This window comes from Nycticebus coucang, chromosome 11, assembly GCF_027406575.1.
Source record: "Nycticebus coucang isolate mNycCou1 chromosome 11, mNycCou1.pri, whole genome shotgun sequence".
NCBI classification, from domain to species: domain Eukaryota; kingdom Metazoa; phylum Chordata; class Mammalia; order Primates; family Lorisidae; genus Nycticebus; species Nycticebus coucang.
Genome location: NC_069790.1, coordinates 8,041,965 through 8,067,957, shown reverse-complemented (window position 1 = coordinate 8,067,957; position 25,993 = coordinate 8,041,965). Strand labels below are relative to the sequence as shown.

The 25,993-nt window shown below is 49.2% G+C and overlaps 1 protein-coding gene across 1 annotated transcript in view; it reads right to left on the bottom strand.

Annotated features, from left to right (window-relative positions):
• PKD1L1 (polycystin 1 like 1, transient receptor potential channel interacting) overlaps window positions 1-25,993 on the bottom strand; it is a 113,720-nt gene that overhangs the window by 29,965 nt on the left and 57,762 nt on the right. The window contains exons 22-35 of the mRNA XM_053609345.1: window positions 25,604-25,723; window positions 25,445-25,514; window positions 23,203-23,335; window positions 22,143-22,227; window positions 21,561-21,737; window positions 19,567-19,685; window positions 17,315-17,425; window positions 12,063-12,186; window positions 11,088-11,171; window positions 10,333-10,505; window positions 9,414-9,648; window positions 6,779-6,883; window positions 5,445-5,585; window positions 932-1,057 (exon numbers count right to left, since the gene is read on the bottom strand). Of these exons, the coding sequence (XP_053465320.1) occupies window positions 932-1,057; window positions 5,445-5,585; window positions 6,779-6,883; window positions 9,414-9,648; window positions 10,333-10,505; window positions 11,088-11,171; window positions 12,063-12,186; window positions 17,315-17,425; window positions 19,567-19,685; window positions 21,561-21,737; window positions 22,143-22,227; window positions 23,203-23,335; window positions 25,445-25,514; window positions 25,604-25,723 (1,803 nt within the window). The remainder of the gene's footprint in view (window positions 1-931; window positions 1,058-5,444; window positions 5,586-6,778; window positions 6,884-9,413; window positions 9,649-10,332; window positions 10,506-11,087; window positions 11,172-12,062; window positions 12,187-17,314; window positions 17,426-19,566; window positions 19,686-21,560; window positions 21,738-22,142; window positions 22,228-23,202; window positions 23,336-25,444; window positions 25,515-25,603; window positions 25,724-25,993) is intronic.

The window sequence follows — 25,993 nt, the reverse complement described above, 5'->3', positions numbered from 1 at the left end:
TATTTATACCCTTGCTTTTTTCCTTAGATGAAAGCATTTCTGCATGTTGCTAAATGGTTTTAATACTGACCACTTTAACAGCTCAATAAATTCCGCCCACTTACAATCATTAAGGCTGGCCATGACCCTCCTGGGCACACACCACCGATGCATTTTTCTGGAGGCAGAGGTAACAGACCTATGTCCACATGGAGAGCTAGGTGGAGGGACAGCCAGAGTTTGAACACAGCTCTCTCTGACTGCAAAGGGGGCTCGCTCTGCTCGGGTTTGCTGAGCTGGTCTCTCCAAACATAAGGTGAGCAGGGCCTGGGGAACACATTCCCCAGAACAGGAGACCTGTGTGTGGGGTCTGTGTGTTTCATGAGCCCTGGATCCCAACAGACAGAGTCTCACAACTCAGGGCCCTGGACAGAGACTCTCCCTCAGCCCTGGAGGCAACTCTGTGCAGGACACAGACCTGGCCATGCCCTGGGGTTAGAGCTAAGTGTTTCTGAGAAGCTACATAGGCAAGCAAGGCCCTAGGTAACTAGAAGTGACAGTGCCAAGGCAAGGCGTGTCACTTCTCAGCCCATGTTCCTCCTAAGCAGAACCATGCCTGCTGAGGTTTGGTTGTGATAATTAAGTGCGGTAATACATGAGAGGCCCCAAGAGCAATTCCTGGCACTTAGGAAAGGCTCAGTAGGTGACAGTAACTGCTTACATTAGCAAGAACAGTATGTCGTCTTAAGTGTTTAATACATAAAGCTACTGTTGTCACAACCATAACTTTCTATGTAACCACCAATGTCCGTCATCCAAAATTAGAAGGCTGGAATTCTAGATGGAGTTTCATCTTGAAAGAAGTTTGTTTTTGCCTTGAGAAAGGGTTGAGGTGAGTACACGGAGGCCTTGGTTTACTAGAGAAATCATTGAAAAGGGGGAGAATTCTTACCACTGGCACAAAGACGCTGGAGTGCATCACGGAGGTGCAGGACACCATTGTTTTATGGATGCCAGGCAGGTAGATGGATTTTAACATCAAGAGGAACAAGAGGATTCCCTGGAGCCACCGCACCCTCTGAGACAGAAGGACAGAGAGTCAGTGTGCAGCGCCAGTCCTCAGCAGGTGCACAGACGTATTTATGCCAGGAGGCTATGCTTGGAGGAGCCACTGGATTTGCTAGAATTTGACCTACCACGAATCTCTGATAGACACGAGTGCAGAAGTCTGCCAAGAACAGAGCAAGTTAGGACTAGACGTAAGTAAACGTGCTAGAGCATATTCAGAAAGACGGTCTGAATTCTGGCCTGGCCATCTCTATACACACCAGGATGGAGCAGGCCAAGATATTCCCCTCTCTGAGCCTCCGTCTCCTGTGCTGTTAGAAAATCACCATCACGGGCGGGGAGGAGGGGTGTCAAAGAAAATACTCAGTGCGTGCTCATTTCCTCCCCACCTTTACTTGTATGGAATATGTTACAGATTACCAACACTTCCCATGTAGATTTATTTTAATTGACTCCTTGTAAAAACTAGGAGCACTCTCATTTTATAGTTCTGGAGTGGATGGCTTAGATAAACAGGGGATCAGCCAAGAGCACAGCTAGAGACATGGCAGACCCAGCATCAAACCCTGCTTCCCAGACTCGTCCACACCCCAGGGGGCTCTAAAGAGGCTCCCCTTCCCACTGACAGCTCACTGGGGAAGTACTCCTGAGTATGGGATCTCATCTATTTTCACCAAGATTGTAAGTTGACGAGAAAGAAATGAAAGCTGGGTGGTTTAAAATCTACGTGGGCAATGAAGCAGGGTTTGTTTTGTTTCCTCGTTAATTGGGACAGGGTCAAAATGACCTCTGACAACCAAAACCTAGACAAGCTGTGAGCGGCCATCACACACCAGCCGGGCTGCATGGAGGGAGGACTTAGTGGCTCCAGCTCTGGCCAAGAGAAATACCAGGCACGCTACAGGAGGAATTTCACATTTTCTAATAGCTACATCTCAAAAAGTAAAATTAAACACGGGAAATGTATTTTAGAATGTATTTTAGTTAAACTAGTATGTCTAGAATATCATTGTTTCAATGTGTAATAAATATAGAAAGCATTGAGATCTTTTAGTTCTTCATTCTTATCCTGAGTTTATGAGATGCAGGGAGCATTCCAAAACTCAGAACACATCTCGGTTTGGACAAACCACATTTGAAGTCCTCAGTAGCCACATGTGGCTGGTGGCACCTGTGCTGGCCAGCACAGCTGTAAACCCCCATGGTGTAGACAGAGGGGAAAGGACCCTTTCTTGCCTGTAACAGATTGATGGATGTTATCAAGGTTTCTTGGTCATTGTCAGTATCAGGACTTTCATTTGCAGGTGCCAAGCCCTGTACTCAAAGGATATGTATGTGTGTGTATATACGGGCAACTACATACACACACACACACACACACACACACAGCGAGACAAGCCTGTGTACTCCAATCTCAAATCTCAGTCCTACAGGTGTGTATCTGGGTTCTAGCTTATTAAAACTTGGAGAGAGTTAGGCAACTTGCTCCATGGCCTAGGCGAAGAAGAGCTGAGAATGAGCCTTGGGTCTGCTGATTGTAAAGTCTGTGCATTTCCATTTTCACACACTCGAATTATGCTCTTTAATCCTGGGTATAAACTCCATCCTTAGAAATTGTTCATTTTCATCTTGAAGATGTCTCGTACTTTCTGCAGCTGGGATGCAGATTAAATTAAAGTTAAAGCTAAATCCCTCTAACACTGTCTACAGGGATTAGTTTGACAAACTTTAGGGGGTGGGGAGGGTGTTCACAGACGTGGGTTCAGGAGGGAAAGCCATTGTGTGGGCAGAGGCTGAGGTGCCAGCACAGAGATGGGCACACAAGGGCCCCTCAGGGCGTAGACACTGGATACATTGCCCGTTTTCATGGGGCTGGTCCTAAAACACAACAGAACATCAAAACTGAGTGGTTGGTGCCGCAGGCTTCTGCCTGGAGCACTCCTGGGCCAGGACAGTGAGTTAGTGTCCTCCAAGGGCCACTTTGTTGCATTATAGTTCAGCTCTCAGAAATGTGGCTACTCAGATCCCTGAGACCAGAAGCCAATTCCAGTGTTACTCCTAATTAGATGTGTGTGACCTCAGGCAAGATGTTTAGCTTTACAAAGTCTCTGTCTCTATGGGTGGCATCCTATAGCCTGTTTCATTAGGTGGTTGTGTAGCTTAACGTACATATGATTGCACAGAACTCAGTGCAGGACTTAATCTGAATACATATCGGCTGTTACTCAGCAGCTAATTGAGGAATCACAAATTGGTACCTGGCCTAGACAGTATCTCCAGGGAAGAGGGAATGGCCCCAGGCAAGTTTTTCTGGCATGGAACATGATGAAAAAGATAGGACATCAGTGGGAAAAATGATAAAAGGGTAAACTTACTTCCCAAGGCCAGAAGTCAGGAGGTGAATAGTGAATGACTATTCACAGGGAGTCATTAGGCTAGTGTGTCTGCCCAACCAGGCTCCTTCTAGGAATGCCACCCCCTCCCACATTGAGTGAAAAGAGCACCCTGCAAAGTGCTTCCCTCTGCCCTCTTCCCAATGCCCCCTTCCTAATTGCCAGTCAGCAATTAGTCAGATGCTCTTGTGAGCTGTGAACTCACAGAGAGAAAGCTGGCCACCCCTGTAGCTCTGGGCACAGGCAAAGGAAAGCCAGGCTACGTCAGCATTGTGGGTGGCGAGCCATGCAAGGCCATGGTTACAGGTAACCAGAACCCAGCTAAGGGGAAGAGGGTTGACTATCACAGACAAACGGCAAAAGGTGGGCCCAGAAGCCCAAGAGAGGCCAACAAATTAAACAGCTGGTCTTCATCGGGCCCGATATTGGCACCAGGAAGGTGGGAGTGAAAGCAGATAAGCCCTCCCTCCTGGAGCTGCAGACTTGTGGGGATACAGGCAGTAAACAAAACAATTGCTCAAGGCATGTTTTAGTAGATGCTGCTAAGTGCTCGTAGGAAAGGTCCTTAGATTTCCTGGGCTGGCCCGCTTGTCCCCTTTTCTTGTCTGTAGTTCTCAGAGTAACTATACTGGGAATGTGACATCCTGAGATGAGGAGGGGCCGGCTGAAGCAGGCTGGACTCTGCTCCCTTCTCTTCTAGAAGAGGGTGCCCCCCAGCACACTATCACAGCGCATCATGGTGCCCCACTGTATATAACCCAGGGAAGGCTGCTTTATGGGGTCCTTCAGCTGGGGTGCAAGTGGGGCACACCCAGATGAGAGTCTGCTCACTCTGGTAAGTCTTCCTGAGCAGACCAGCTCCCGGTGAGCCCCAAGCTCTGTTGTCCCCTGCTGTCTATCTGTGAATAACAAAGTGACTTTGCCTCACTCGTGCGAGGGCTCTGTCTCATCAAACTTGTATATTCTTTTCCTTTAGGAGAAAAAGGATTCCTTTAGGAAATTCCCCTGCTTGGGCTCCAGGCTAGGAGGTTTCTGTTGCTGGTCACAAAATGACCTCCAGCAAGGAGACAGCAGCAGGAGAACTGCTGGAAGAAGCACAGAGTGTGAGGATGGAAGCCTCTTCCCGCCCGGGTCTCCCCACACAGTGGGCAGGGGAGCCGATCGCAGAAGGATGGAGGAGGTTGGGGGAAGGCAGGTGGTCACTGGGTGATGAGGCCCCGGGCTGGAAGAGAACTGGTCCCTGTTCTTGGTTGTTCCACAACCTGCCCAGCCCAGGGGATGTGAGGTCACTCTGGGCTATGGGGTGGTCCCGGGGCCCTGACTGCTCTCTAGGTGGGTGGAAAGAGGTGGTCCAGGGTGGTCTGTGGGGGTAGCGGGGACAGGAAGCTGAGTGTGGGCTGGGCTTCCACATGTCCACATGTCCACATGCATCAGGAGGGCAGCATGCCAGCCGGGTCCTGACAGCCTGCTGTGGGACCCTGCCCCACCCCGTGGGAGCCTCCCCAGGGCGCACCCAGCCCTGTGTGTGGGTGTTAGCCTGCTCCTCCTGTGGGGGCTTCCATCCCAGCCGGAATCCACTCCCTGCAGCAAGAACCACTAGTGGGGGCTGGGGGGGCAGGTGCAAGGACTTGGAGTTCTCCTCCTCACAGGACCCAAGCCTTTCCCTCGACCTCGGGGTCTTCACTGACAAAGACTGGCTAAGACCACCTGCACCAGGACTTCTACCCAGGTGAAGAGAGAAAACAGACAGGATGTGTCTGAGCCAGTCTGTGCAGCCTCCCCCTCGACACAGCATCAGCACCTCTTTGCTTAGGCCACTTAGGCCCCCACAGGTTCCTGGAGGAATTCCGCACTCCTGAGTTCTGTTCCATCCAGAAGCCACATATCCCCCACTTGAAAAGCACGTCCTAAGTCCTCTGTGCCCGTCACTGTCCTGAGTGACCCCTGTGTGGGACGCATCACAGGGCATGGCCCTGTCTGTGTAGCCCTGAGTCCCCTGTATACCTGGTTCCAAGATGCCATAATGGTGAGGTCCAGACACCCTTGGCTAAGTCCTTGGTGGAGCTGGTCGGTGACATCTCCGGCAAGTGTCACCTGGTAGCTGGAGGCCGCATAGTAGGCGAGGCTCACTCCAATCACAGAGAGCTGCAACACCCGTGAGGAAGGGGCTGCTCAGACAGGTGCAGAGGAAGGGCCTACCTGACCCTGCCTGCCTCCAGGTTGTAAATGACAGTCATCCAAAACCTAATGGCAGGGATACATCCCCATGATTTTGTCATTGTGCAGACTTCGTAGAGAGTACTCACACAAACCTGGGTGACATAGACTACCAGAAGAGTCTGTGCCATCCACCTAGGCTGCACGGCATGGCCACTGCTCCTAGGCTGCCACCTGGCCAGTGAGTCACTGAGCTGAATACTGTAGGATGCTGCAGGGGACTGTAACACAGTAGTCAGCATCTGTGCATCTAAACATATCCCAACACAGAAAAGGTAGAGGGAAAAGACAGGAGAAAGATCAAAAAAGGTGCATCTGTCAAGGGCGTTTACCACCCATGGAGCACACAGGACTGGAAGTGGCCTTGAGGGTTGGTGAGAGGAGGTGAGTGAGTGTGGAGGCCCGGGGCATTACCGTGCACTGCTGCAGACGTCATAAATGCTGTGCACTTAGGCTACACTACATCTATTAAGAGTTTTATCTTTCTTCACTAATCAATTAACTTCAGCATAACTGCAAATGTTTTACTTTATGCACTTTTAATTTTATAACCCTTTCACTCTTTTGCAGTAACATGTAAACCACCAACACGTTGTACAGCTGTACAAAAATATTTTCTTTATATCTTTATCCCGTAAGCTTTCATTTGTTTTTATTTTTCTCTTACTTTTTAAACCTTTTTGTCCAATACTAAGACACACACACACACACACATTTGCCTAGGCTCTACAGGGTCAGATAGTCAAGGCATCACTAGGGGAAGGGGGGTTTTCAGCTCCGTTATCATGTTACAGGCCGGCTAGCTGGCCTGTAACATGATAACGGAGCTGTATGATGGTAGCTGTAAAAAATTGCCAGTGCTGGGTGGCGCCTATTGCTCAAAGGAATAGGGTGCAGGCCCCATATGCTGGAGGTGGCAGGTTCAAACCCAGCCCTAGCCAAAAACCGCCAAAAAAAAAAAAAAAAAAAAATGGCCAGTGCTATTTTGGCATTGACACCACAGAGGGAGAAAACAGCAATAATGTTGGAAGTAAGCAGTGCATAATCGATTTCTCATTAAAGTTATTATTTTTTAAGATACAGTTTATTGTCATTTTCCACAAAATGATAAGGGAGGCTACCTCCAGCCAGTTTCTTGGTTTTCTCCAGTAGTTAAAAACGCTCTTCTCTGTCATACTGTAGAGCTGAAGACAGAGGTGGACCAGGCTGAGCACCAGGAAGACCAGCTGGTGGAAGGACACAAGGGCGGCAGAAACACTCATCAACTGCTTTTATAAGGGCTCAACTCGCGGCTGGCTCCCCTGCCAGTTACTCTTTGAGTAAATAGGATGTAAGACAATTTTGTGCTCTGCAGCTGTAATGCTAGACGTGCCCACGCACCGCACTGGGGGTTCAAAGCTCTGCACGTGGTGAACCCTCACCAAAACCCAACTTCCTACCAGGCACCAGAACCCCTGACAGGCCCTGCACCCACAGACACCAGGGACTACAGGGGTCTCTGACCTCCACACTGCCCCTCCAGCCTGCACCTCTCAAATGAGTGGGTCCGAGTGCATGTGAAATATGAAATATATACATATGTTAGTTACCCTGACCGAGTAAAACCTTTACAAGCTCCTATATTAGGGCTTTATTAAAGTTCTCTCCACTGAGAAGGCATGTGGTTACTCATGCCTCTTGAGTTCATGCACTAACTCAAACTCAAATTCAGCCATGGGTGTGTGAGAACCTGGAACCCGGCAGCAGGGGCTTGGGCATCCTTGGTCCTTCTCTGGAGTTCTGCGCACTGTGCTGCTGTAAGTTGCCACTGACAGAACCGGAGCAGAGCCCACCCTTGGTGGTTACTGGGAGGCTGAATTAGAGCCTGAGGCCAAGGGAGGAGTCAGTCAGCAAAACTGACCCTGCTGGTGTCTAAAATCGTGATATTTTGTCCATTATGTCTGTATGAATTGTGACTTTTGAAAGTACTGTACTAGAATGCTGTTTACCTTGATGGCCGTGTGTTGTTGGAGCCCGAGGGGATAGCTTCTCCTGCCTCCCCCGGCCAGCCTGGCCCACAGGCCATTCTCCTGCCCTCCCCGCCACCCACAGGCAAGTGTGGTACTGTCCTGTATTCACAGTCCCACTCAGCCTGCGCTGTGGCCCTCGACCCTCCCCAGAGTCCCAAACTCCTTGGGATTCTCCTCTCTTCCCCTCTCAGGCAAAGCAAGCTTGACGCAAAGCGTCAGCAGAACTGAGTTCTTCGTAGCAGAAAAGTGCACTGCAGGCAACAAAATCAGCACCGTTCCCAAAGAAAAGCTCGGGGTGACGTACAGTGCTTTAGATTATTCAACTATGGTGTGCGAACATATTGTACCCCACCCAGATCCCCTGTAATGTGGGTTGAAGATTGGTGTCCCCCCAGTTCATGGGGGGAATCCCTGACCTGCAGTGTGGATGGATTTGGAGGTGGAACCTCAGAGAAGTAACCAAGGTTAACTGAGGCCTCCGAGAGGCCCTGACCCTGCAGGGTGAGTGACCTTCACCTGCAGAGCCAGACAACACATGAGCATGGGTCCCTCTCCTTTGCTCTCTTCCCCTCCCATCCCATGTACCCACCAAGAAGAGGTCATGTGAGTACACAGTACGAAACCAGCTCCCCCACAAAAAGAGGATGAAGACTTTCCATCTTTGTATTTACCTGGATGGCAGTGAAGAACATTCTCCTTAGTAAAGTATCTCAAGAATGGAAAAGCAAGAACCCGATGCTCAATACTGACTTGAAACTAGCAAATGAACAACCACAGACCCATGTGAGGGAAAAATACAATCAAATTCAACTATAAGGAAGGGAGGAAGAAGGGGAGGGGCCCAGTAAGCTCCCACTTAACAGGTAAAACACAGGGGTATAAGGCACCCCTCCTGGGTGAAGGACTCATCTACAACTCAGAAGTTAACGAACAAATGCAAACAGTGATCTAACGCTATGCATCCTTATATTAATAAAAATAAATAAATTTCTAGCCAGGAGCAGTAGTTCATGCCTGTAATTCTAGTACTATGGGAGGCTGAGGTGGTGGACTGCTTGAGCTCAGGAGTTTGAGACCACTCTGAGCAAGAGCGAGATCCCGTCTTTCAGAATAGCTGGGCATTGTCATGGGCACCCATAGTCCCCGCTACTTGGGTGGAATTGCTTGAGCCCAAGAGTTTGAGGTTGCTATGACACAGTGGCACTCTACCCAGGACAACAGAGTGAGAGTCTGTCTCAGTAAATAAATTAATTGATCAATTAATTTCTGTTAAGAAACAAAATAAAACAAAACAAAAAAAGAAAGAAGGGTCTACCAGCCAGGAAGATAGCCCTCACCAGAACCTGGCTGTGCTAGAACCTTTCTCATAAACTTCTAGCCTCTAGAATCTTGGGAAATAAATATCTCTTGTTTAAGCCACCTAGTCTGTGATATTCTGTTGGAGCAGCCTGAGTTATGACCCATGGGAGACCCAGATGTCAGGCCTAGGCCTCCTGTGATGACTTTAGGACGTGAAGACAGCCCTCTTCTCTTTGCCAGGTGTATGATTGGTGTCCCCATTGGACGCCTTCTTTGTCTTGTGCCCCCAAATCTAGTGTGACATCTGCAGCATGATGGGGTGTGACAAGAGTGTGGAGGGCAGGGGGGCCAAGGGGAAGGTGCTGGTCCTGTGTGGTGGACGGCCCAGCCCCCTGAAACCCCAGGTCACTGTGCTCCACAAGGAGACTGTCGTGGGAGGTGAACTCACCTTGAGAAGAAGGAGGAGGTGACTCTTAGCTGAGTCACTGCAGAAGATGCTGAATGACTCCACCAGGGATGAAGGTACCAGCCGCCCTGTGGGGAGGATCTCCAAGCTCACAGACACGCTGCTGAGGAGCTGGGTTGGGGGGTTATAGAGGGTGAAGTGCACGGACACAGCCCTGGTGCTGCGGTCAATCCACCTGCTGGCCCTGAGTCCTGCCAGGGCCCTGTGGGCTTTGGACCTGCAAAGCCACACAGTTGGGGGAGGGGAGGGAGCACTGTGGGGTCACGCTTGTCACGAGTTTGACACTCCACTCATCATCTGCACCATGTGGTGCAAACTGGCACCAGCCCGCTGCACAGTCAGGTGAGTGGTGCGTGTGGCCGCACCAACACTGCCTGTCTACCATATCCCACGCCCTCCAGATGGTCCAGCACAGCCGTCTTTTAAGTATCACAACATTGTAGTGATACTTTGAGAAAATGTTCTGCTTTGTCCTCCTCTACACACTTACGAGCAGAAAGGCCTGAGTTTGCATCTGTCACCCCCTAACACACGTTTCTGCCACTCACAACAGTGATAAGTTTTGCTCGAGCCCCTGGCAGTGAAATGCCCACCTCTCAGGGCTGTCAGGAGGCTGTGTCTGCTGCAGTAGCACCAAATCCAGCCGATACCTGAGCTGGGTCGGTGACCAGCAAGCCGGGTGACCAGCAAGCCAGGGTGCTGACCAGCAAGTGAGAGTGGTGACCAGCAAGCCGGGCAGTGACCAGCCAGCCAGGCAGTGACCAGCGAGCCAGGACGGTGATCAGCAAGCCAGGGTGGTGACCAGCAAGCCAGGCAGTGACCAGCCAGTCAGTCAGTGACCAGAAAGCTGGGGAGTGGCCGGCAAGCTGGGATGAGCGCTGGCCCTCTGAGTCACACTGACCTGGTTCTGCCCAAACTAAGCACACAGTCCTCCCTTGCCCCACAGCCCCTGGGACAGGCTGGGGTCACATTTTGGTTCTGTGGTTCAGTTAGGTGGGGGTTCTCAGGGCCTCCAATGTCAGGGTTGCATGTGGGAAGACAGTCTTCAGTGAGTACGGAAAATGTCCCCGGAGGCTGTGGGAAAAGACGCCACTCAGAAGAAGACAGGTCGCTATTCCCAAGTCCACCCTGCATTCAGGGCGTTCCCACCTGGCTGCACACAGGCGCACAGACTATCCTGCAACACGGCACCCTGATCCCCTCAAAGGAACATCCTGCGGTCTGTTTTAGGGTCCCCAGGCTCTAGCTCAAGCTAGAGGGATCAAGGTTCTCCCCACAGAAAGGTGGCACCTGAGGCTTGGGCTCAGACCATCTGAAGATTTCCTCACTGGAGGGACAACATAGGTGAGGTGCCCATCCTGGGGCACCCACCCTGTTAGAAAAGGAACACGAGACTATTCTATTTTGGATTAAAAATCTTGGTTTGGCCTGGAACACCAGTCTTTAAGGCCAAACAAGGACCCAAGGAAACCTGCAGCAGAACATCAGGAAGGAAGAGTCTCTGGAAAGGGTTGGCTGGGTGAAGGCAGGGGCAAGCCTTGAGCTCTGCCCAGCCCCAGCCAGAAGTTACAAAAGTCTGCCGGGGTCCTGCCCACCGTCAAGTACACTTTTCTAATTCCAGTTCTTTTTAATAACAGAATGAAAAGGAACATTTACCTTGCAGGAACTGCTGGGAGAAACTTTTAGCTGCTGGATTACTGGACTTCCTATTAGGAAGCATTTTCCTCCAAGAGCTCCGGCCTAAAAGAAGAAAACCAAGGAAGAGGACTGGCCAACACAGGCTTCAGACATTATCAGGCAGAGCTAAAAAGGGCTGGTGTGCTCTGGAGAACTTCCCCTGCTACTTAGAGGAGAGACTTTTGCTTGGCTTCTAACAACATTCTGAGGATGCACCAACGTCCTGAAAGCCAGTCCTGACCTGGAAGAGGGCTGACATTCAAAGGATGCTTTCATAATTCACATCACACCAGAATGACCTCTTTTCATCTTTTTCTATCATTTCTCCAGTGCCACCAACCCAGAAGACTACATACAATGCCACAAATAAAATGAGAAATACCATGTTTGAATAATTTAGGATGAAGATCTTCCATTTAAAAAAAAAAGGGCGGGGGTTGAAAATAAAAGATTAGCAAGAAAACAGATTATGCCAAATGCATATTCACTTTTTCTTCATCACTTAGTACCAGTCTCGCCTGCCGCAGAAGCTTCCTTGAGGCTGCCATCCTTGTTCCTCCCTTGTTCCAGGGGCTCCCTGCACCCCTTTGCTATGGCATTTCATACTAGAATCTTCAGTTTATTCACCTGCAACCCACCAGCCCCACCCTCCCCCCGCCCCCGTGGCTGTGCCATAGCCTCATGTCCAGCCGGGGCCTGAGGACTGCAGGGGTCTGGAGATCCACGTAGCTGCCAGGGGTGCAATCGGCTGGGCAAAAGGGCTCTAACAGGGAAAGGCATGGGGCGCCCTGCTGGCCACAGGTGCCCACAGTGGAGGGCCACCGGCCTCACAGCCTCACTGGTTATTCAGGAAACCATGTAGTATTGGAGTCCACATGTTGGTGACTGTTTTGTCCACTGTAACATGGCCTTCTAAGTGATAGAAGGCCTGTGAGGGGGGACTGGAGAGCCCACCTGAGCCTCTGGCCCACTGGCTGCCACAGGGCCTCCCTGGTACAGGCCGTCCAGCAGCACGGTCAGACTCCAGTCCCACCAGTCGGCCACACTTCTCAAGCCTCCCAAGGAGTTTCTGACATTTCTGCAGGCAAGAACAGAAAAAAAGAGTTGTTTCTGGATCACTGAGAATCATTAAAAGTAAGCTGCAGATGCTGGCGTGGATGTGGAGAGAAGGGAACACTTTTACACTGCTGGTGGGACTGCAAACTAGTACAACCTTTCTGGAAGGAAGTATGGAGAAACCTCAAAGCACTCAAGCTAGACCTCCCATTCGATCCTGCAATCCCATTACTGGGCATCTACCCAGAAGGAAAGAAATCCTTTTATCATAAGGACACTTGTACTAGACTGTTTATTGCAGCTCAATTTACAATCGCCAAAATGTGGAAACAGCCTAAATGCCCACCAACCCAGGAATGGATTAACAAGCTGTGGTATATGTATACCATGGAATACTATTCAGCCATTAAAAAAAATGGAGACTTTACATCCTTCGTATTAACCTGGATGGAAGTGGAAGACATTATTCTTAGTAAAGCATCACAAGAATGGAGAAGCATGAATCCTATGTACTCAATCTTGATATGAGGACAATTAAAGACAATTAAGTTTATGGGGGGGGAAGCAGAAAGAGGGATGGAGGGAGGGGGGTGGGGCCTTAGTGTGTGTCACACTTTATGGGGGCAAGACATGATTGCAAGAGGGACTTTACCTAACAATTGCAATCAGTGTAACCTGGCTTATTGTACCCTCAATGAATCCCCAACAATAAAAAAAAAAAAAAGTAAGAACAAAAGTCCTTTTCCTGCCAATTTTTCTCTCATCCAAATTTCAGGTGCTCTGAGGGAATTAAACTAAAGCCTTCGGCAGGCAGCTTGCGGCATTAAATCCTGGAGCTCACTCTCCTCCTTAGTAGCAGGAGGGGAGAGCAAATAGCGGATAAAGCACTGGTTCATTCACTCACTTCTTCACTCAACAAACGTCACTGTGCAATGACCAGGGACCAGGCACACTTCTGGGCACTGGGAATTGGAAAATCAAATCCCTGTCCTCATGTGGGGAAGTGAACAACATGAAGGGACACTGGCTATAGGCAAGAATGTTGTGCTCATCAGCATCCCACAGCAAACAGACAGGGGTCTGGTGTGGCCGTTCCATCTGGGTCTCTCTTCATGAAAGGGGAGACCAAAATACTTCTTAGGGAATGCATTTTTGTTGGAAAGTGATAAGAAGTTATAAAGGGCTTGGCACCCGTAGCTGAGTGGTTAAGGTGCCAGCCACATACACTTGGGTTGGCGGGTTCGAACCCAGCCCAGGTCTGCTAAATAACAATGACAACTAAAACAAAAAAATAGCTGGGCCTTGTGGCGGGTGCCTGTAGTCCCAGCTACTTGGGAGGCTGAGGCAAGAGAATTTGCAAAGAGTTTGAGGTTGCTGTGAGTTGTGATGCAATGGCACTCTACCAGGGGGCCATATAGTGAGACTCCGTCTCAAAAAAAAAAGAAGTTATAAAAGGATATCAACTAGGCCGGGCATGGTGGCTCACGCCTGTAGTCCCAGCACTGTGGGAGGCCGAGGTGGGTGGATTGCCTGAGCTCGGAGGTTTGAGACCCATATGAGAGGTTCGAGACCAGTATGAGCAGCACTGAGCCAGAGCAAGACCCCGTCTCTACTAACATCAAAACAGCCAGACGTTGTGGTAGACGTCTGTAATCCCACCTACTGGGGAGGCAAGGACAGAGCATTGCCAGAGGAAGAACATCTAAAAAAAAAAAAGAGTACGTCAAACGAAGAAGAATGAACAAGTAAGCTGAAATTAAAAATTAAAAAAAAAAGGGATATCAACTCAGGTCGTCCAAGTACACACAAATTTGTCCTGCCTATTTTAGCACCCAAAGCCAGACTCTTTCAGAGAATAAACTAACTATGAGTTGTGAACAAAGGGGGTCTCTCGCCAAGATAGCAAAATGTGCATGCCTCATCTCCACTCCGCATTCAGTGATGTCACGGTGATGGTATGAAATAGACCACGGTGGGAGCAGAGAACCAGTTGCGAGCTGTTTACCAGCTCACTACAGAGCATGTGCTCTCAGGCAAGCGTACGGAGTAAATATTCCACTGTTGATTTAGGGCAGATTTTGGAGATAGAGTAGAAAGAGTTTTTAAAAACTTGACCGTTTGTGACAAAGAATTAAACAATATAAAATAAAATCAAGGATCAAAAAAATTAATAATATATAAACAGACAGATGCAAACAGCCTCAACCAACAGTTCATACAGACTATAAATGTGTTGAAAAATTTCTATACCTTGTGAGAATAAAATCTAGTGAACTAATTTGTCTTGCTGGTTTTATTTCTTTTGTCTTACAGAGAAATGATCTCCGGTCCATTCAAGTATTTCATCTCTGTTGGTTTATACATTTCCAGAGCTTAATCTATGCAGGCCTTTCACTGGGTGCTGGTCCTCAACTCCGCACTCCTCTGAAAAGTTGGCCAAACTGCACATCAAATGCACAGCACATTGGAGACCTGCCAACATACCCCGGGGGTGGAATGAAGCCGCAGAGAGGCACTAGGAAAGCAGAATACATAAAGAGGCCAAAAGAAAGCAGACACAGCCCTGCAAAGATTCATAGCCACTCAAAGGAAGGAACCGAGGGGGCAAAGAAGGAGGGAGGCGCAGCCATAAAGAACAGAGCTCAATTTTCAACAGAGGAAAGTGTTAACCATCTGCTCTGGGAGGCAGGATTATTTAACAGATACTGTATATTCGTAGACGAATATGCTCCATATTCTGTTTTTAAAAAACAAAGTGGTTCTTCACAGCCATGGTGGGTTCATGCGACTTTTGGGAAATGTTACTACTTCTTGATACTGCTCCCTGTTAGGATGACGTTAAAGAAACTAAGTCTGAATGGGTCTCGTGGCCGAAATACCCCACCCCAGACTTGGAGTGCGGGTAGTTAACCACACGATCCAAGAACATTTTGGCCCTGTCTGTATTGATTATGGCAATTAAATAGGCCAAGCCCACAAAGCTCGCCAAACAATGCAAAAGACAAACCAGGTTATTCTCCATTGATGGTACCTGGATAGAGTATGTATTTCATTGACTGCTGTTTCATTGAGTGGTTGATTTTTGTTTCGTTTATTTTGTTTTACTTGGCATTTCCTAAAGAGTTATTGAGTTCAGAAACACTTCAGGTATAACTTAAGTTATGAGGGAATCCAATAACATGATGATTTTTTGTTAAGACATGAGTAGTCCACCTTCATCACTTTACAGATGAAGACACTCAGGCCTAGAGTCCAAGGACTTGCTGTAGTCACCTGGTAACCAAATGAGAGTCAGAAGCCCAGTCTCCGGATGCTATTTAATCTATTTCCCCTCCTGGACTTAGTTCCTCTGTGTGGAATGCTAACAGCCAAACCCTCAGGAGCTGTTGACTTCTCAGGATTAGGTACTGGGTGGGTGGGGTGAGGACTGAGGAGGAGAAGGTCCATGTTAAACATTCCATTCCCAATCAGGACACATAAATATCCCTGCCTGGTGGCCAGAGCACGCAGAGGCAGTGAGGTCTCACATCCCCATGGGAACATGCAAGGTCTGTGCAAACCCATGGGAGGCAACATTTGAGTCGTTAATCTAAGCACTTGGGTCTAAAATGGACCTGAGATATCGCACAAATATTATCTCAGCTGCAATATTTCTGATTTGAATATCAAGAAGCGAAAATTCAAATGAGAACTATGTCAGATGGTGCTGATTTATGAAATGTGAGACAAAAAATAAATAGCAAAAGCCAGAAGTTTCTCTCGTTGATTTCCTTTTCCAGAGAGGACCTAAATCGTTACTTTGTTTTGCAAACAGCACCACCTACTGGCACAAACTGCGCTCCTACACAGATGGGAAAGGTGAAAAGTTGGTCGTTGATGGGAATGAGGGCTGGGTTTGCAAACAGGGAGACAGAAAATTCTACTTAACTTCACTATTTGAATGCTTTGCAGGAGAGGATTGGATTACTGAGCTCTAAACAATCCAGATTCATTGTAATGGAGTTCTAGCTCTGACTTTATTGGTAAAACAGGGGGCAGACAGCATTCACTAGCCAATATCTGGCTGGGTATAAACAACCCTCTGTCTGAATTGATATGTAAAAGTCAATGGACTTCCAGACACTCACCACTTGATATTTACATCAAATCAAACTGCTTACTAAAGGCAACACATTCATAGAAATGCTGCAGAAATGCCTCCTATTCTCACACAGAATCATTCCATTTCCTGTCACTGAAACCATTCTGAAGAACAAATACTATTTCATATCATGTACCTAAGAAATAAAAGCCAATTTTTTTTGAAGAGCTATTAGGCTGACGGTTTGGGGTAGGTGAAAAATAAAGTCTGACAGCTCTGAGTAGAAAAAGAAGTGCTGTACAAAATGCACCCGTCGATGACAATATGCATACTAATCTCAGAAGCCTTAAGACATGGAGAAGAAATAGGACGCAACAAAATGCCATCATGGTTGCCTCTGCCGGGGGGAATCATGGACATTTTTCTGCTTTATATATTTTTAGTTATTTAATGTTTACTGATGATAAATGCCTACTATGACTAGAAATAGAAAGAAGCACACAAATGCTTGGGAAATGGTAGAGAACTTGAGACGATATTACAAATTGTTTAAAATCACTGTTGTTTATTATTAATTGCAACCATAGTCTTTGATGGAAGAACCCAGATGTCTTCAGAGGAAGGAAGGAAGGAAGGAAGGAAGGAAGGAAGGAAGGAAAAAACATAAGACCTTATTTTGGAACAGAACTCAAAGTGCCTTGAAATGTCCTTGTTTCACTATGTGCCTAAAATGACATGCTAGGAAAGTGCCCCAAGTCTGCCGATGGAGGCCTCTTATTAGCACTAGGGAGATGGTCCACAAGCCCATTGGACATTTCCCATCTTTCGCATGTGGGGCATGATGAAGATCCCTCTCTGGGCCTCAGTCCTGCAGAGGTAAAGGGACTGAGGAAGTGGAAGAGAGAGTCTGTGGGTCCCTCTGACACTCTGATGCTAGAAAACAAAGAGGTGTCTTGCTTGCCTGAAGGATGAAGTAAACTCCCTCAGAACCCAAGCTTCGAGCTTCCCCTTGGGCACAGGCTGGCCATGAACTCGTGTAAGAACTGGAGGAGTTCCTCAAGCCTCCTACCTTGTCAGTTCCTTCCGGATAGCTTGATTGAGAGAATATTCATCCTGGGAGAATCCCCCGTACGTTATACACAAAAGCAGAAGCAGCGTGAGGATGTACATGGAAAGGTTTCTGGAAGGAGATATTTAAAGTTAGCATCCTTACAGACCCAGGAGTGTCACTTGGCAAAACATTTTTAATGGAATTGGGCTTTAATAAATCTCTGGGAGGAAATTTTCATGTAAGGTGTGAAGTATATGTATACTAAGGTCCATTTTTTTGGTTTATTTTTTACACATCAACATCCCATTTTCCCAGCACCATTTTTTATTTATTTTTATTTCTATTATTTTTTTGAGATAGGTAAGAGTCTCACTCCGTTGCTCCAGGCTAGAGTGCTCTGGTGTCTTAGCTCATAGCAACCTCAAACTCCTGGGCTCAAGTGATCCTTTTGCCTCAGCCTCCCAAGTAGCTGAGACTATAGGCATCTGCCATGATGCCTGACTAGTTTCCCTTTTTTTTTAAAATAGAGACAGGGTCTCATTGCAGACCTGCAGTCTGGTCTGCAACTCCTGAGCTCAAGCAATCTACCCGCCTCAGCTAGGACTACCCAGCCCCTAGCACCATTTTTTTAAAGGGATTATCTTTTTCCCATTGAATTGTCTTTGAGTTTATACAAAGGTTTATCATTAGGTTTGTCTTTTAATTTTAGAAGTTGGTAATTTACTAAATTTCTTATTATTTGTAGTGGTTTCTTTTCATTCCTGTAGGTTTTTCCCAGACCTTTAGTTATGTTATTGCAAAAGAGCTAGTTTAGCCTCTTTCCACATCTGCTGTCTCTAATTGCTTTCTCTGGGCCTGTGCTGCTTGGATACTGCCCCCAGCTGTTTCCCCTCTATGAGGCTGTGTTCTGGCAAAGGCAGGCTTGGTTAGCTCTGAAGGCTCAACTGGTTGGGTGGCTCCAAGCCTCCAGATCTTGCACTCTCCTGAGAACTGGAGTGTGCAAACTCCTCCCAGATGCACCCACACTTTCCTAGTGAGTGATGTCTGCTGGGGCTTGGGGTCCTTCTGTTTTCAGGTGCATTGGGTACCCCCCACATCCCTCTGCTGTGTTCTGCAGGCATGCCACACTACAGGACTGGGGCACTCAGTGGTTGGTCACCACCTGTGTACCTGTAGAGATGGGGGACAACTTGCCTCTGGTTTGATGTGCATGTTTTTTGTGGATTTAGTTCTTGCTATCTTAATTGCTCTAATTTTATGGGGAGATTTGACAAGTTTAAAAAACCTCTCCACTGCTCCATCTTTCTGGAATTCCTTTCCTGCTCTCTTTTTAATGTGATATCCTAGCAACAAGTATAGCTTCTTTTCTTTGGAAAAGAATTTGGAAAATACTTAAGGGGGAGTTAATAGTGCTTCAGACTGTAATGAAGGGATTTTGTTTTAAAGGAAAACGGTTGGGGGTGCTTCTTTTACACATTCTAGCAATGGCATTTTTGGGAAAATATCAGAAATTCCTAAATCCTTCACAAACTACAGCAGCGAGAGACCAAATTCATGTTCAGAATTTGGAAAGGAGCTTCTGGCATGCATGGAAAGGCCCTTACTGTGGCCACAATCCACCCAGCATCACCACGAATGGGAGGGGGAGAGAGGTCATCAAGAGAAGCCTGCCCGAGGTCTATGTTGAAGAGCTTTGCCAAGGCCTATTTCTTAAATTTGTGTTTTATCTCTTAAAAAAAAAAAAACACTCAAATTATGTTACTAGCACCTTACATAGTCGTGCATATTTGAATATTTAAGCTATTTTAAAAATATTTGTCATTGGGTAAAATCAATGCCCTAGGATGCGGTGCTGTAATTATTTTATCGATTCCCACACTCTTGAGTGCCCCGGCTGGAGAAGCAAAGGTTCCAGCCACGGGCTGAGGGCAGATGTGAGTGGGATTAGATCTGATCAGGTGTGCAAATCCACGCAGGGATGGAGGGAGCTGACGCCTGGAGAGAGACAGTCCTTACCCAGCTTCTCATTACGGGCAAGTTGCAGAATTCTGTTTTCTGCCTCCAGTCAAGTTTCCTTACATCCCCTCATGTTCAGACAGTGCAGGTTGTGTCTATGGGTAAGGATGACCTTGGGGCCAGCAAGGTTTCCCCAACCACACTCCCACCCACCAATGAGGACACGTCTAAGAACTACCAGAGGCAGGAGGACACTCTCTCTGAAAGGGGGACCAGACCAGAGCAAGCCCATCCCCAGCAAGGCCACCACTCACCTCAGGGCAGCCTGCGCGCGGCTCTCTCTCCTCATCCGCTCCCTGGTGACCTTGAGCTGGGCTGTGGATGGTGGACATGCCCAGCGTAGGCGCCGCACTCGCTGCCGCGCAGCCAACACCTGTCAAGGACAAGGGTGCGGTGAGCCGCTGGTCTGGTGGTGGAGGGGGAGAGGCCCTAGTGTTTCTACCAGCCCAAGGACCACATTGTCACCGTCCCTTTCATTCTGCCTGGGGATTGGGGGACAAAGAGGTCCCAGATAACATGTACCAGGTAGCTGGGAAGGGTCTGGGAGGGGTAGACCCATTTAAAATATCTGCTCGTGTCCCAGACGAGCTTTTTTTTTTTTTGGCAAGAATTGCAGCTGGGCCATTACAAAGAGCCGCTACATGAGAGGCATGGCTGCAACTATCAAATCAGAGGAGCAATCACCTTTGGCATTTGTACAAATTTTCTCTTAAAGACCTTTGAACTATGGAAAAGCCATGTTAAAGTACAGTCTGAGCAAGGAACACCTTTGTTTTTCTTTTTATAAAAAGTGTTATTGCCTTCCCACTCTATCTGGTTATGATCAGGGCGTAATAGTAGCCAGATAAGTAAACCCTTGAAGATAATCCTCCATTTATCTCATAGTCATTCATTCACTCAGAACCCACTCACAGAGCAGGCACTGGGGCTGCCTGAGAGGCCAGGGCAGTCCTTTGTCTCAGAGACTCTGGGCTTCCAGGAAATGTCTGGCAGGTACACAAACCCACACCGAGACCTTACACACATGGAGCCTGTGGGTTCGGATGTTCCTTCGAGCCAACGTGCCATCTTGGGAAGGGGCACAGTGTGGCTGGATGTGGGGGAGGGTCATTTGTGGGCGTCCTGACATTAAAGAGTTAGTGGGATGGGCACACAGGTCTGGAGATAATAGCTTGGCCCTCAGGGTCATGGCTGAATTCATTGGAACGATGCTTCCCCCTGAGGTTGAGTACAGAAAAGAAAAAACAGACAGGCAGCCAGCAGTGCACAGCTGCACATGGGGCAGAAGAGGCAGAAACGCCTTCGAAGAGAAAAGGAAAGCTCAGATCCAGAAGGTGGCAGAGAGCCAGCACAGCGCAGCGTGTCAAAAAGTGGGAGGCAGGGGGCACATGAGGAAGCCCCAGAGCCCTGCTCACGGTCCTGTGGCCTTGGTCTGATCACTTCCCTCTCTGAGCTTCCACTTGCCATCTTTGAAATGGGGTGCAATACGGCTGCCTACTTCATAGGGTCTGGTAGAGAACAAATGAAATGATAAACATAAATGAAGTGTAGACGTGGAATAGCACAATGGCTGGTACAAGGTTTGTGCTCACCACATTTCATCGCCATGATCAGGGCCTGCAGGGGAGGTCGAGAGGCTGTGGGGGAGACAGGCCCCGCCAGGTCCGCAGCTCACTACTAGCCTCCAAGGGGAGAGGGGACGGGTGAGGAGGGCAGACACAGGGATCTGGCTGGAATTACGCCCTTGGGATTACACCACAGGTGTGCAGGACCCCAAGTGCACTTCATGTGCACCTGTGTTAACAACGAGCCTGTGAAGTTCATGTGGCCACCAGACCCTTCTCCTTTGCGTCACTCACTCTGCCAGTGAGATCTCTGCATCCCACAGGCACCGCTGAGCACAGAGGAGGAGAGGAGAGAGTGAGAAGGAACACATTTCCTGTGGGTCCACTGAACTGCAAATGGCCTAAAATTTCTTTGAAATGATATGCAAGAATTGTATTTCTCATTTTAAAATATGTTAATTTTCTTGGTGCTCTGACTTCCTTGGGGTTGGGGTAAAGACAAGGAAAGAAGTCTTAATTGTTCTTCTGTCAAGTACGTGTGTGCAAAGAAATGTAAGAAATTAGGATACATCCCAGCGGTCTCCTAAAAGGCAACCCAATTTGAATTCCAAGCCCAAGTCCAGACACTCCAATGCGACTACAAAGCCGCTCCCTGCAGCTCAGTTCCTCGGCACAGGCCTCACTTTTTCAACTTCAGCGGCACAGCCAGGAAAACCGTAGCTTGAAGAAAGTGGAAGGTGAGTCCAGGAACGTTCTTCCAGCTCAGAGTCCAGATTCCTGGTTGCCTCACATAAAGACTCCCTGTAAAACTGGTTGTCGCCTCTCCTTTTCCAAGCAAAACCCAATGCCATGAGGCATGTCTGGAAGAAAGAAAATCGTGGCAGCACAGAGGGTCAACTGCACCGCACAGAGCTGCCTTCCTGTCCCTAACTGCTGCCAGGACCCCACAAACAGCCACTGCCTCGATTCCCGACCACCCTCCCAGCAGGTGCGGCCTCCCTCCAGAGACTTGTGTTCTCTGAAGCTCACTCTCCTCAAATGAAAACTGAGGATTGAAGTGGTTCATTCCTCATAGGATTTTATGAGAATTGAAGAACAGGCCCACATGGAGCTTGGCTCAGGGCCGGGTTCCCAGGTTCACTGCTTCTTAAATCAAGCTACAAAGAAAATCAAGCTACACTACGAACATGAAGCCAGCCTCTCCCTTTCCCTTCCAGGCCCCACTGATGGATGGAAGGTGCCTCTACCACGGAGGCCTTTCTTACCATTAGTGGCTGGGTGACAAAAACACAGCAGACCACGGAGAGGGACAGCAGATGCAGCCACCACACACACTGCGCCGGGCTGAACCTGCCCCGGGAACAGAGCGGTCAGCGCCCACGCAGGAGCAGGGTGAGAATGGGGGCTGAGGGGGCAGTGCCTGAGCCACAGCAGGACTACGGGTGAGAAGGGGGCTGCCGCCCGGTGGGGGCTGTGCATGGGTGGGGTCTTTCTGCGTGTCGGAGGAGAGTCCTTTCCTGCCAAGAGGACATCAACCTTCCTGAGGCTGCCCAGTGGGAAAGCAAAAGGAAGACCCAACACAAGATGGAACAGAATGCAGAGAAGGGAAGGGGAGGACAACGTGTTACGGGGTAGTAATAATAATAATGATAATAATAGCAACGACACAGCAAAGCTGACTTGTGGAGCCTAACAGAATGATATTTAGTAAAACCTTGTGAATTAAGTGCTCTGATGTCTCTGCTTTACAGATGGGCACACTGGGGCATGGGGAGATGTTAAGTACCCTGCTCATCCTCACAGATGATCCAACACGCACGGTTGGGGAAAGGGTTGGGGGGGAGGGCCTTGGCCTTATAGCTCCTCTTCATGGTTTATGGAGACATGGGCCCACAGAGCCACAGTGAATGACTCCATGGTCACCAACAGTGGCCCGAGCTGCACGGGAGCCACAGAGTCAGTGTATGCAGAGGGAAGGAGTGGGAGCCTGTGACCCGTGTATCCTAATCCCCATCTCCCAGGCAGGTGCACCGGCTCAGAGCCTGCCTGCTGGGTTCCTTCCTTCCTCAGTGGGTGTCCTGTGGATTCTTGTTTAATACCTGGGCTCCATCCAGCCTGGCTGCTGTCACAGAACCAGCTGGGTGAGGTTTGCATATGATTCAATTCCTAGCTTCCCCCCAAACCAGGAGGCAGGAAGGGGAAGTGAGGGGGAAATTAGCAGGAAGTGACATATGGTGCCTGCATGTGGAGAGTTCCTAGAAGCGCAGAGACCTGTGGAGCAACACACTATGAACCTGAGGATATGTGAAAATCTTCCCGACTCACCGGTAGCCTAGAAATCCTGTCCCCATGCCACAGCCCAGGGAAACCATCACACAAATGGCCCACACTGCATAGCCTGACCACGGCCAACGGGCCCTCGATGGGGGTACAACTCCTTCCAAACCACTGCTGGCGGCTGCGGGAGGAAGAAGAGAATGGAAGCCGGGCAGGTGAGCAGGCCTTGGCGCCTCCCTCCTCAGAGGAGTGCTGGCCAACTCCATGTGTCAACCTGAGCAGGCTACCAAGGGCCCAGACATTCGGCGTTATTTTGGGTGTGTGTGTGTGATGTTGTCTCCAGATGACATTAACCCCTGAGACAGCAGACTGAGAGAAGCCCACCATGTGTGGGGGACCTCACCCCATCCATCGGGCCCTGAAGAGATCAAACAGGGACTATGACCACCTGACTGCTGAGCTGGGACATCAGTGACCCCCTAAGGGGCCGGGTGGGACAGGGGTGGGTGAGCAGCAACTCCTGGCCTGCAGCACCCTCAGTGGCCCCTTACGGGTTCCCTCCTGCATTAACCAACAGACCCCCAACACCAGTGATAGAGGGGCTAGTTCCCATTCCAGACCCTGAAGACTAAGCAGGCTGACTGGAGCCCCACCCAGGGGACATGGGCGGTGACTGCTCCCACACCTCACTCTCCTCTCCCTGGTACATGGTTTCCCCAGAGCCACGCACATGTCCAGACGGCCACCCTGTTCTGTTCTGCGTGGAGCCATCTGGAGCCCCATCTTCTTGTGATTGCTCTCAGAGGAAAGTCCCCAGCGAGGGCACCTCTGGAGGCAGAATGCTGGGTTGACACAGGGCAACCAAACACAACACATTTTAACTGACTAAGGGGCTGTTGCCAGGAAGCTGCTATTGGCAAACCAACATGCCCTTCCCAAACATAAATCAAGGATTGTGGCTCTGGGGCCAGGACAAGGAGGCGTGCAGCCAGGCTTTCTCACAGCCTCACTGGGGTCTGGTGTGCACTTCTGAGGGCTGCCTTCCAACCCAGGCCACGTGGCTAGCTGTCATGGAGGGTGGCTGCTCCTTGGGACAAGTGTGTCCTCGAAGTCCCCCTGACACCGTGCTGAAGGCTCACTGTGCACCTATGTGAGGCCTCACTCTCTCCCAGAAACTGTCTTTGTGTGCCCCACCATGTGCCAGGCGCTGCGCAGCGTGGGCCCTGTCAGACGCAGCCTCCTGCTGCTGCACAACGGCGCTGCTGGCCACTATCCTTCAGGGACAGCCTGAATCCAGCTCTTCAAGACCTAGGGTAGCCTGGAGCTTTGAGAAAACTAAATGCTCATGTATCACAAGCACCAGGACTCCCCAGCCATGCACTCTGGCAGGCCAGGCCCTCCCCCATCCCCTCTTGGACAGAACTGAGAGGGACTTGGCCGCCCTTTTGGGGACTGCATGTTCAGCAGGCTCTGTCCTCCCTAGACGCGGCCCTGTTTGTTCCCTGGCAGTTCCCTGCCTCTGCAAGCTCACTGCTGAGCTTCTGGTATCATCTGAAGCTGGGACAATATTCATGCCAATTAGCATGAAACATACAAAGCTTCACATGCTAGAATCCTTAAAGAAAAATTAAGAGTTTATGGTTGACTTTTTAAAAGATCTGACCAAACCTATGTCAAGTGCATGCAAGAAACCACCAGGCAAAGCTGGACACTTCAGTGTCAGGTGGGCATGTGCCCGGTTCTTAGATGAGACCAGCGTTCAGGGACATTTGGCCTAACAGTGGTTCTGTTTGCCCACCTCTCCCAAGGGCCTCAGGCTGGTGCCGGACCTGCAGAAAGGAAATTGCACACTGCAAACTACAGGACTGCAGTAACCTTGTGAATGGGGAAGGCAGAGCTGGCTCTCCCTCCTCAGAGCAGTCCCACCACCGTCGGCACTATGTGGAAGACATGATTCTTAGTAAACTTCACAAGAATGGAGAAGCAAGAATCCTATGTACTCAATTTTGATATGAGGACAATTAATGACCTAGTACACAGTGGGGGTGGGGGAAGGGGAGAGGAGAGAGAGAGAGAAGGAGGGAGGGGGTGGGGGTCTCTGTGTGTGAAACACCTTTGGGGGCAAGACACAATTATAGGAGGGACTTTACCTAACAAATGCAATTAGTGTAACCTGGTTTCTTGTACCCTCAATGAATCCCCAACAATAAAAAAAAAAAAAAAAGAAAGTAGGAGATTAACCCAAAAGGCAATGGGGAAGAGGGTTCTGAGTTGTTCAGCGCACACTTACCCCCAGTGGCCTCTGTCTGCACCCCTCCCATGAGACCTTGAGGTTCAGCCTGGGAAGGCCCTGCGGCTGCCTGCGGAAGTACAGATGTGGTCGGCACAGGGCACGTCCCACAGTGAAGGGACTGTCCAGGAGAAAGGCCAGGCACATAAGCTGTGGTACCTTGCTGAGCCTAAAGAGCAGCGACAGGAGCTGGGCCCCTGGAGAAGCCAGGAAGGCACACAGGAGACCCATCCTGAAGGGCCCAGGAGTCATGCCAGGGGGGCTGACATCCAACGGGAGCTGCAACGACCCAACAGCAGCTGTTATGTTAACCCGAAGACTCCAGAAGGGCTCTCTTCATGAACGTTGGCCCTTCTATCCCAGGAGTAAAAAACAAACAAAACATCACAAGAAATTATTTTATTTTCCTCACGGAAAAGTCTTTTGGCATTTGCACTAGAATGTTTTATCACAGCTCAATTCACATCACCAAGACATGGAAACCACCTAAATGCCCATCAACCCGGGAATGGATTCACAAACTGTGGTATATGTATACCATGGAATACC